At 40.8% G+C, this 13,073-nt stretch overlaps 1 protein-coding gene across 1 annotated transcript in view; it reads right to left on the bottom strand.

Moving 5' to 3' along the window:
* Positions 1 to 3,541: 3,541 nt before the first annotated feature.
* Positions 3,542 to 13,073, bottom strand: part of LOC123771986 (uncharacterized) — a 46,796-nt gene continuing 37,264 nt past the window's right edge. The window contains exon 4 of the mRNA XM_069337827.1: positions 3,542 to 4,506. Coding sequence (XP_069193928.1) covers positions 4,368 to 4,506 — 139 coding nt within the window. The 3' untranslated portion in view covers positions 3,542 to 4,367. The remainder of the gene's footprint in view (positions 4,507 to 13,073) is intronic.

The following is a 13,073-nucleotide window of genomic DNA, read 5'->3' on the forward strand; positions in this document are numbered from 1 at the left end:
CCCACCATCAGGTCATGTCAGCTTACACCTGTGGTGGGGTTATATTGCTTTGGTAAATGAGAATCTCCTTATTAATGAATGAAATTGATGGAATATATTAAAAACAGATGAAATAGGGAACACAAATTCTGAATCAGGGGAGATGTGATAATATAATGTTGTACTAACTAGGTGATATGTCTCATTCATTACTATGGTGAGTGTTGGACTTTGAACCTTAAAAGGGGAGGAGATTAGAGCAATTTGTGGTGGAATCTCCCGAAGATCTGTGTGACTTGGCTTTGTTTTTTAGATCATATTTTAGAAAACAATTTTACTGGTGATTTCGTTATTAAGTCGTGTAAATTAGAACCAAAATACATACGAAAGTATGTAGCTTATAGACCAGACCCCACACTAGAAGGTGAAAGGACGACGTTTCGGTCCGTCCTGGGCCATTCTCAAGTCCACAATCGACTTGAGAATGTTCCAGAACGGACCGAAACGTCGTCGTCCCTTCACCTTCTGGTGTGTGGTCTGGTCAACATACTTTAGCCACGTTATTGTGACTCATCGCCTGCATGTAGCTTGTACATACGAAAGTATGTAGCAAGTATGCATGTATTATGTATGAACGTATTAAGATCTAACCTGTACCTTCGAGGATAATACCCATGATTTGTGTTCTTCATTAAAATATGTTCTCAGTATAGTAAAGAATTGTTCATTAAAGGCGTGAGAGAGACGAATTGGTGGTTAGCGATTAGAATATTAGCACGAATATCACTCATTTGTTCTTTCTGGAGTTCATGATGGAACTTGGTAAACAACTCCTAAGGTTGCTGATCAACTGGGTTGTGATTTAAGTCTGTCTAACATCTGGTGTATTGTATAGCACCTGGTGTAGTGTATAGCACCAGGTGTAGTGCCTGGTATAGCACCTGGTGTAGTGTATAGCACCTGGTGTAGTGTATAGCACCTGGTGTAGTGCCTGGTATAGCACCTGGTGTAGTGTATAGCACCAGGTGTAGTGCCTGGTATAGCACCTGGTGTAGTGTATAGCACCAGGTGTAGTGCCTGGTATAGCACCTGGTGTAGTGTATAGCACCAGGTGTAGTGCCTGGTATAGCACCTGGTGTAGTGTATAGCACCAGGTGTAGTGCCTGGTATAGCACCTGGTGTAGTGTATAGCACCTGGTGTAGTGCCTGGTATAGCACCTGGTGTAGTGTATAGCACCAGGTGTAGTGCCTGGTATAGCACCTGGTGTAGTGTATAGCACCAGGTGTAGTGCCTGGTATAGCACCTGGTGTAGTGTATAGCACCTGGTGTAGTGCCTGGTATAGCACCTGGTGTAGTGTATAGCACCAGGTGTAGTGCCTGGTATAGCACCTGGTGTAGTGTATAGCACCAGGTGTAGTGCCTGGTATAGCACCTGGTGTAGTGTATAGCACCAGGTGTAGTGCCTGGTATAGCACCTGGTGTAGTGTATAGCACCAGGTGTAGTGTATAGCACCTGGTGTAGTGTATAGCACCAGGTGTAGTGCCTGGTATAGCACCTGGTGTAGTGTATAGCACCAGGTGTAGTGCCTGGTATAGCACCTGGTGTAGTGTATAGCACCAGGTGTAGTGCCTGGTATAGCACCTGGTGTAGTGTATAGCACCAGGTGTAGTGCCTGGTATAGCACCTGGTGTAGTGTATAGCACCAGGTGTAGTGTATAGCACCTGGTGTAGTGTATAGCACCAGGTGTAGTGCCTGGTATAGCACCTGGTGTAGTGTATAGCACCAGGTGTAGTGCCTGGTATAGCACCTGGTGTAGTGTATAGCACCAGGTGTAGTGCCTGGTATAGCACCTGGTGTAGTGTATAGCACCAGGTGTAGTGCCTGGTATAGCACCTGGTGTAGTGTATAGCACCTGGTGTAGTGCCTGGTATAGCACCTGGTGTAGTGTATAGCACCAGGTGTAGTGCCTGGTATAGCACCTGGTGTAGTGTATAGCACCAGGTGTAGTGCCTGGTATAGCACCTGGTGTAGTGTATAGCACCTGGTGTAGTGCCTGGTATAGCACCTGGTGTAGTGTATAGCACCAGGTGTAGTGCCTGGTATAGCACCTGGTGTAGTGTATAGCACCAGGTGTAGTGCCTGGTATAGCACCTGGTGTAGTGTATAGCACCAGGTGTAGTGTATAGCACCTGGTGTAGTGTATAGCACCTGGTGTAGTGCTTGTAATAGCATCTGCATCAACAAGCTCCCACATTCTGATTCATTATACATTAACAAATTTATAACATAAATATCTATATCATAAAATTATTTCTATACGTATATTATTAATATATTAAAATATGTATATAATTGTCAAGACACTGAGAATTCATCATGTATATAACTTAATTATTTCAGGAAATAAAACAACAGGAAACAATCAACCATCAATAAATCTGAAGATTTCAGAGACAATGCAAAATTGTGGTGACTTTATTGAGGAATTTTATTACTTAATAACTGTTAATTGTATTTCTTCCCATACATAGAACTCATGTGTGTGTGTCTTAACTTCTATGTATCCTTCCTCTCGTTCCGCTGTTGCTGAACATACTGTCTCTAAACATGCCATCGATTCTCGTGAATATTTTGTATGTCAAGCTCATGTCCTCCCAATTCTGGTATATGCTATGTAATTAGTTTCAGCAGCCTTTAGCAATGTAGCTTAGTCTCCTTATTTTTTGGACTAATTTTGTACTGAACCACTGTATTTCATACAACTTGGCTTGCTATTTTTTTTATAAAAGAGGGGTGTAAGCTGATACAGCCTACAGTATCACTGTATCACTGGGGTTACATATGTCCAAATACTGTACTGAAACCGCCCGTGTAATTTCCTAAAGGCTTTTTAATTATGCTGGATTTTACCTTTCTCAAGATAATTACTTCAACTTACCTTAGCATAGAGTGACTCTGGGGCCACGAGGTCCTCCAGAGGTTGGTCCTGTGAAATACTGCTCAATGGCTCGGTCGATAGACCTTCGGCATCACAGACGTGGGGTCAGGGTTCGAGTCTTCTAGGACCCAGGTGAATGGAGGGTTGATCCAGTGTTGGGCTGTTTGCAGCCTCCTTGGCAACTTCTACTTATTGTCCATCTGACTTCCTTACATTTAGTTTTAATCCTGATGTGTGTGTGTGTGTGTGTGTGTGTGTGTGTGTGTGTGTGTGTATGTGTGTGTGTGTGCGTGTGTGTGTGTGCGTGTGTGTGTGTGTGTGTGTGACAGCTGTCATTTAATGTTGAATTAATATTAACTGTATTAACTGGTTACAATCGTGTTGAAGTTGGCAAGTTATCAATATTTATAAAGATATCTTTATGGCCTTTTGTCTATAAATATATATATATATATATATATATATATATATATATATATATATATATATATATATATATATATATATATATAAATATATATATATATATATATATATATATATATATATATATATATATATATATATATATATATATATCTAGTCTTAAATCATTAATTTGAGGATCAATGAAAAATAAAATCTCGTACACATAGACACTTTATTATATATATATGATTCGATATTCAATCTGTTTTTAAAACTCTGTTCATTTTTCAAAAGATACAAGTAGATATATCCAAGCCAAGGCCTAATTAGGGTATGTGGCTGGTGTATACCCAATCAGATCCCGGCTTTGTGGTATGGGTATTGTGATTGGCTAATTCAAGTGGCTGGAGGAGGGGATCGGCCAATGACGAATACCCACACCGTAGTTACAGCTCATATCTGATAGACAACCAAAAACATGCATGTTATAACATATTTAGTGACGGATCACTACACCTGAACCATATAATATCACACCCAACACATAGGTAAGGAAGAGATGCTACGCTGACCTCGTCTATCCCCTTCACAGAAAACGTGAGTTGGGTATATAACTCATTGAATTTAACCGGCATCAAAAAAAAAAATCGTGATAAGGTGGGGGCAAACTCTTTTATTAAATTTTGAAATGTATTAATGGTAATTGTCGCACCTATGACCAAATGACGTGATGTTATTCCTCCTTAGTGATATGTACACTCAGAATATTTTTTGGGTATATTTATTTAAAGGGGAGCTACCTGGGAGACATTTTGGAGGTCCAGCGGGAGATGTCCTGGAAGAGGAAGATGATGCCGAAGGCATGGAATGGTTACCCCGACGAATGACAGCTACGGGAAACAAGATGGGGTAGTACGCATGGAAGGGGGCGCTGAAGGAAGACAGTAGCAACACACAGGTGTGGGGGAAGTCGAGGTGCAAGGAGGTCCCCCCTTCGACGTCGCCGTCGTAGGGGTAAACCAAGCCTGCAGCTGGCAGCTTACTTGCCCCACTGCTGGAAGAGTCCCATACGTTGGCAGCGGCAGTTTGTCCCCCACAGGTTGCACCGGCAGGAGGAGTTGTAGCAGCAGTCGTTGGGGCGGTGGTCGCACGTTCCTCCGCGGCGGATGCACGACCTCCTAAAAAGGTAGATGTAGGAAGAACGTCTGAACAGACAATAAGAATGGCATAATTGGGATGGGTGATGATGGCGATGTTAAAGATGCGACGGTGCTGTACGTCAGGACAGGTGGGGGTTCTGGGACCTGGGACAGAAGAGATTATGGACAGATGCGGCCTTGAACAGATGAGCTCTGGGACACAGGAAATCTTAGACAGAGAAAATCATGTCCAGAAGATATTTTGGACAGAAAACCTTTTCAACGGAGAGCTGGGATAGAGGAGATCTTCAACAGATGAGCTCTGGGACAGAAGAGATCTGGAACAGAGGAGAGCTTAGACTGAAAAGATTTTGGACAGAAGAGGTCTTGGACAGAGGCAATCGTTAGGATAAGTGTTTCAAGATATAAATTAAGTTAGAGAAAATAAATCTTACTCCAAAAAACTGATTCATAGTACAAGATGCATTGAAATTCTTAACGAAGAGAAACCCAAAACCTTAAAGCCACAAGTTGCATTTTCTACAGTAGGAAAAGAACAAATAATATGAATGAAAAGTTGTACCACTAAATTTGTACCACTAAAGTTGCCATGGCTAGACTGTGGACCAAATAAAACTCTAATTAGTGAACGTCATGTTTAAAAGATCCTCATTCAAATCATACAAATAAAAAGCAATTTGCAAATACAGAGTAGACTAGAACTGCTCGTAATAGCAGTCGAAGTGTAACACATGCAATATGTTTCTCAATATGTGTCTCAGCCAGGCAACTTTGTCGACAACGTTGATGTGTGAGAGTGAAAGCTGACCTTAAGATTTGTTTTAAATCATTCAGTGGCGAATAGTTTGATATATTCTAATTAAGCTTACTATTTTTTTTTATCTAAATATATGTATATGTAAATCATATTATAAGGTTAATTTGTTCATTTGTAAGCAGTTAAGCACTGATGCGTAACAGGTAAATATTTAAGGCTATACTCTGCAGTCTTCATGCAAAATAATAACCCCAGGAGGCTGAGATGCAGTTCTAAATATATATATATATATATATATATATATATATATATATATATATATATATATATATATATATATATATATATATATATATATATATATATATATATAGGGGTGGTAGGAGAAGCGAACACTCTTACGTATTCAGAGTTAAATGGCAAGTTTTTCCCTGAATGCTCTGTGTTCCCTTCTCTGAGGCTGTGGGTCCCTATAATTGCACCAGAGGTGGTACCCCCCTATATATATATATATATATATATATATATATATATATATATATATATATATATATATATATATATATATATATATATATATATATATATATAGTGAGAGAGAGAGAATATGCCCACAATTTCAGAAGATCAATATTGGAAGACTTACATACTGACAACAGATGAAGTTTGTCTACGTTTAATCCTCTTTAATTGTGGTGTTTCTTTACACATTTTCGTATCACGTTTCCCCCTATATTTCTAGGGGCCCATATCTCCCATTTTCCCTCACTTCCCTCCCTTTCAACCCCTCCTCCCCCTTCCCTCTATCTTCCCTCCCTCTCCTACCCTCCTACTATCATTCCCATTTTTGCTTGTGGATCCGCTCTGTCAAAAGAATTAATAATAAAATGTGTAATGGGGATGATACAGGCAGAGCCGCCCTCGCGAGGTAAGCAATATTACCTCAAGCAGAGGCCCCCGTTATCAAATAAGTAATAAGTTTGTGTAATGTGATTGCGTTGGTTCCGAGGCTCCGTATTATTATTATTGTGGCAAAGAGGTCACGAGGGAGCATTGTTTGAGGATATTTATACTCACCAATAATCTCCGAGCTCCGATACATATTCTTTCTTCATATAGAAATATTCAAAAGACCTAAAATTTGCGTGAAATTCTCCTTTGCTCCAAACGCCTCGGCTGTCGGCTGCGTTTTTAGTTAAGATGAAAATTTATATTTTTGGACCTTATTTCTTGAGAGGGGAACAACACAATATATATTATGTATGATATGCAAAACATGTTGGCAGCCCTTCCTCCACGGTGTTGGCAGCCCTTCCTCCACGGTGTTGGCAGCCCTTCCTCCACGGTGTTGGCAGCCCTTCCTCCACGGTGTTGGCAGCCCTTCCTCCACGGTGTTGGCAGCCCTTCCTCCACGGTGTTGCCTCCACCAGCTCTCTTGTCCTCTCCTCCACTCCCACCTCACCCCTTACAAGTCCCTATATAAATCCCTATGTAAGTCTCTACATGAATCCCTATGTAGGTCCCTACAAATCCCTACCACAATAGGGAATAGCAACCTCAGAATATTTCCTTTCATTTATATATATATAAAATATATATTTATATATTTGCAGAAATGACGCAAAGGGGATATTAAATCCATCGAAATAAATTTCAATAACTTTTAACTTCACATCAGATTTCATAAAGTATTTCTATTATCTGATATTTGTATATTTTTTCCCTAAGGCGTATTAGACCCACATATCCTTATTAAAATATTACTTCATGCTACGCTAAATATAAAATCCCAGGACAGCCTCCAACTATTTGGATTATTTAATATTATTATTATTTTCTTGGAGGACGAACTAGATCCACTTATCTCGCATTCATATAGCGTTTTACCTTCGGTGGATATGAAAACCCAGGATGTCCTCCGACTCAGCAGTTCCTTCTGGCCTCATCGCTCGGGGCGTTGGGACGAGGGAGGGATCGCGAGTTTCGAAGCAGGAATATATTTTGAAGGTTCTGGTTTGCATGGGTGGAGACAGGGTAGGTGGGGAGGGGGCTCTGCCAGGGAGGATATATTCCTTTGCTGAGGAAGTATTGTGTGGGTGTGTGGGTGGGTGTGTGTGGGTGTGTGTGGGTGTATGGGGTGTTGATATAGGTCGCTGATGTCATCGTCAACAGAGTGATGCGACATCATTCTCTCCCTTGTCATGTCTTTCAGAGACTTTCAAGGGAGTCTATAATATGCTGGAAACAGGGAGAAAGAGTATAAATAGGGAGAGAGAGTGAAAGAGAGAGTAATAAAAGAAACATAAAGGGAGGAGAAACAGAGAGGAAAAAGATCGAGAAACAAATATAAAATGAAACACAGGAAAACAATGATGTATAACAACACAGAGAATTAGAAAAAAATTCATCCTTTTCATTCTCAAACTTCATATTTGGTTCCTCCTAACGTCTCTTCCCACTCATATTTTCCATTTCCCTCCAGCTCCTCCCTCCTTCCTTTCCAACTAGTCCCTCCCATTTCTCCAACATCACCTTTCCTTCTCACCATATTCTCTCTCTCTCTCGCTCTCTCTCTCTCTCTCTCTCTCTCTCTCTCTCTCTCTCTCTCTCTCTCTCTCTCTCTCTCTCTCTCTCTCTCTCTCTCTCTCTCTCTCTCAGTCCATTTCCCTCGGTTCCTTCAGCTAACCTCCACTTCGCGTCAGACTACGGAAGGCTTTCACTCTGAGGTCCGGGAAAGGAAGTACTCCAACAACCAGGAGGAAAACTGAGCGTAACTTGGAAGTCACCCTTCCATGGTCAAGGAATAGGAGACAGACTAAGAGTTTTTCAATAAGCGCTGGGAGTCTCTTGGGCTCTTGGGTTTTCCTCTGTTGGAGAGTCGAGCCGAGATGGTAAATCTTCTTCCTTTGCCCCTTTCAGTCTTCTCGATGTCCTTGTTAAGGTGACAGATGAAATATTTTTGGAGCGATCAATCAGATCTTCCTGCAGATGTCTGCGTCGCTGCTCTTCGCGGAGCGCTGCGGCCCAGCTGGTGAAACACCAGTAGATAGTCAGCAGACAGCCATTAGACAGCCAGCAGACACCAGCAGACAGCCAGCAGACAGCCAGCAGACAGCCAGCAGACACCAGTAGACAGCAAGCAGACACCAGCAGACAGCCAGCAGACACCAGCAGACAGCCAGCAGACACCAGCAGACAGACAGTACAAGCACGACACCTGTCGCCGTGATCAACGCGGGTGAGAAATGATTCTCACTTGCCTGAACTCCAGCCCTTAATGAGGACGCGTTGATCAAAGGACCTACTCGGGGAAAGGTTCATGGGTGCCGGAGGTTGAGGCAATTGCCTTCCGTCCGATTCACCTGAAATAGCAAGAAATGTTAGCCGGAATATTTCGCCTTGGTTCCATGTTTTGTGTTTTTTCTTTCTCGGTGGTTGGGAGATTTATCCGCGCGTCCAAGGGCAGGCAACATCGCCGTAATGTAGAATTGAAGAGTTCTTAAAATATGTAAACTAGGAAGTCTCAGGAGCCGTTGATAAGTTGCTGTCGATCCGTCTGAGACAGCAAATGGTTGAACCTTTCAGTTCAACAGTTGCAAGTGCTAGAATTCCTACAGATCGAGGAGTGCCAGACCAACCGGGCTGTGGTGGGTATGTGGGCCTGATGGCCGCTCCAAGCAACAGCCTGGTGGACCAAACTCTCACAAGTCAAGTCTGGCCTCGGGCCGGGCTTGGGGGAGTAGAAGAACTCCCAGAACCCCATCAACCAGGTACATGTGGGCCTGCGGGCCGCTCCAAGCAACAGCCTGGTGGACCAAACTCTCACAAGTCAAGCCTGGCCTCGGGCCGGGCCTGGGGAGTAGAAGAACTCCCAGGTATCAAGTTATGTTATGAATATTATAACATAATAATTCATATTATAATATGAATAACTCCCAGGTTATGATGAATAACATCAACCAGGTATCAACCAGGTATCAAGACCGAACTTAAACACAAACAGCTGTCTTCTCCCCTTAGCTCATTTTCCACCAAACACTTCCCATTTACACACGGAAATGAAGAGCGTTTTACGTCTGTTTACAAATAACTTAAAGTGACTTAAGAGGATCAGAACGATCAACGAATCCCGGACATTAGGAATATTTTTGATACACTGAAGGATTGCTGACGAAATGGTTAATAGATTTCAGCCCAGATAAGAGCAACGTCATGAGGATGGAGGCAGGAGATAGGAAGACAGAGGAAGAATTCATAATGAAATAGAGGAACTTAAGTGTATGGTAATGATAAGAAGAACAGATGATCAGCAGGAGAGAATACAATGAAGAAAAATAGCCTTCTTGAATCAACTAAAGAAAGGCAAGAAAACAGCAATGTATTAATCCAGGGAAGTCTTAACCCAGAGAAGTCTTAACCCAGAGAAGTCTTAACCCACAGAAGTCTTAACCCACAGAAGTCTTAACCCACAGAAGTCTTAACCCAGTCGTCCGTAAATCCAGAACTTGCTAATATCATAAGAACTTTCAGTCTTTGGTCCAAAAAAAATAGAGAAAAATAAATATTAAATTAAAAAAATACGCGAGTAAAATCCAACTTTTGAATACCAGTCTAAGGATAAAGATTAGAATGAAAGGGATAATCATGTTGTTGTGTGTAAAGATTAGCTACTCATGAGCTGACGGGGTATACCAGTCTAGGGGGGAGTATACCAGTCTGGGGGTATACCAGGGAAATACCAGTCTGAAAAGTCTTTTACAAGCATAGAGTCCAATAGGGCGAAGTTGAATAGTCACTGAAGTGTTTTAAAAACACACAATTTTGGCTAAATCAATAGAAAGCTGAATATGACAAGAAATATTTGTAATGTGAAAATCTGGAAAACAACACTAATGAATGATTGACATGTGTCAATGTCAGACCTTTTCATTGTGGTAATGCAAAGTTCTGACACAGAATGAAACGTTTTGACATAGAAGGGGAAATTGTGGCATAGAGTGAGACAGTTCAACCAAACACTATGAGAAATACAGACAAATAACGAGGAGAAAACAATTAATTCAGTGTTGTAGAAAGGAAAGTATAGGATTTAATTCAAGTTGATTATATGAGGTTTAACATCTTCAGGTCTATTTCTCTCTCTCTCTCTCTCTCTCTCTCTCTCTCTCTCTCTCTCTCTCTCTCTCTCTCTCTCTCTCTCTCTCTCTCTCTCTCTCTCTCTCTCTCTCTTAATCGAGATTTATTTACAGATTCCAATTAATGATAAGAATTCTTAGTGCAATGACTGAGTCGTTACACACAGGGGAAATATTATCAGTCACTATCACAACCTTTCCTCAAATCCTGTCAAAATATATGGTGTAGCTGGCAACCTGTGTTCTGGGCATTGTTGTCAAGGAATTCAATGACTTGACAGATTATATTACGGAAAATGATGTCATCGTCGTGATTAATTTTCTGGGAATTTATGTCGATATGGGAATTATTTCCCAGAGGGTTTTAACATTATATATCTAGTCTTTGAATATTTATTATTTTAGGACAAATTTTCTGTCGGAATTTGTACGCGAATTAATGTTGGTAACGATTTGTCACTTTTTAGAGTTACTGAAGCAATGTCGCTAAAGGAATTACTGAACTATGAAACAATGTCGTTATTGGAATTAATATTTCTTGAACTTATTTAAACGTATAAACGTCTGGTGCAGGAATCTGCGTCGCCGAGGAAATCAAACTCCGTTTTGGGATATGATTCTGTTTTGGGAATGAATCCTCGCTGGTGGGAATCCTGAAATCCAAGCATTTATGAAAGGGATTTAGACTGCAGACTCTGAAACCAAAACCGAGGAATTCGGAAATAACTATCCTGGATATTGATTGGATAATATTGAAAAGCAACGAGTGCAAGCATTGGTAACAATGATGGGATGCTGAGAGCTTCAATTAGACCGGTTGATTGTCAGAATTTATATACACCTTGCGTTACCTTATTCCGAGGGGCCAAGGTTCCCGCGGCCCGGTCTCTGACCAGGTCTTCTGACTAAGAGGTAATTTATGGTCTAGATAAGGACCATTTTGGTCTCTTCGAAGATCATGACACACATAGAGACCTATTGTCCAGAGTCTGTCTTCGATATTAGTAATGTGGATAGATTAATAACTCGTACATTTAATGGAAGAATATGACTGAATAACGGTTGTTGTTAATAGATTTATTTGTTTACATATATATATATATATATATATATATATATATATATAGATACTCCAACTAGACTACTTGCAGCCCTCACCCTGAGGCTTTCGTCAACAGCACTGGCAGAATGACTACCTAGAGAGCAGCCGAGAATGTAATGTATAGACTCAACCCCTGTGAACAGGGAGCCAAAGAAGAAAATGACCCCTGGATCATATGGGACCCCATGTTGTAATCTGGTCGACCGAGGGACCCCTTCCTTTGGTCGACCATGGGGGCCCTTGGTGTACTCTAGTCTACCATGGGACCCCACAGTGTACTCTGGTCGACCATGAGACCCCATGATGTACTCTCTCTCATTGGCTCTCAATGCGGCTGGGTCTATGTAACTGTCTCAGCTTCTTAACCCAGAGAAGTCTTGACCCAGAGAAGTTTTGACCCAAAGAAGTCTCTAGCTAGTTACTGTACTGTTGACAAAGGCTCCAGTGGTGAGGGTTGAGAGAGCTATAACCAATTATTTCCACTTTCAAATGTGATTTCATTGCCTTCAGTAAATCTGTGAGAAGGTGTGATTTATGCGCTCCTCAGCATACAAGTTTTGTTTGTCTGTCTTGTTGACCAGACCACACACTAGAAGGTGAAGGAACGACGACGTTTCGGTCCGTCCTGGACCATTCTCAAGTCGATTGTGGTCCAGGCCGGACCGAAAACTCGTCGTCCCTTCACCTTCTAGTGTGTGGTCTGGTCAACATACGTTAGCCACGTTATTGTGACTCCTCGCTTGTCTGGCTTCTTGTAATTTTATCAATAAAAATAAACAGCTAAACCCTCTGAAAATTACTTTTTTTTATAACACTTAATGGAGACTTAGAATCTCTTTAGATAACTCGTCCTCAGTCTTGCGGTTTCTAGTGACATCAAATTGAGCGGTTTCCAGAAGCCAGTAAACTTTTATATCATTTTAGCATCGTTATAATCTGGCTGTGGTATAAATACTTCAGCGGAAACTTACTTAAGATGTTATTGATTTGTTTTCTTATCTTGTTTTAAAGTTATCTAATTACAATATAAATCTAACTAAAAATAAATTTCGTTGTGCCTAGTAAAGTAAATAATTAATTTCCTTGCCAATCAAGAGATTTAAATTTATTGAAATAAACCCATTTTACACAGAGTTATAGTTAATATACAATATATATATTTATTATATAATACCTAAGTATAAAATTTGCATACAATATTTTCCCCGAAATTTTAATTAACCGTCACGGCAGAAATATTTGGGCAATGTTTTCTTTTAGCTGATGTTTATGTTCACCTACAATTAATAGACATCCAGGAGTTAGACAACTGCAGTGGGTTACACATTGAAAAAGGTCAATATTTGGATCACCATAGGCCTATCATGGTTCTTGTCCCCGACAAGAACCATGCTGGATCCGATTTGATACAATTCTCTTGTATCTCTACAAATCAAAGAATTATTTGCATATATTTAACAGACTAACAAGAGGCAATATACAGCTAAATACCTGTGTTGACTAGAGTACTACTACCAAGTGTATTGACTAGAACATTACTACCAAGTGTGTTGATCTGATTAGCTACGAGTCTTACGTTCTAAACGACAAT

Source organism: Procambarus clarkii, chromosome 38, assembly GCF_040958095.1.
Source record: "Procambarus clarkii isolate CNS0578487 chromosome 38, FALCON_Pclarkii_2.0, whole genome shotgun sequence".
Classification (NCBI taxonomy): domain Eukaryota; kingdom Metazoa; phylum Arthropoda; class Malacostraca; order Decapoda; family Cambaridae; genus Procambarus; species Procambarus clarkii.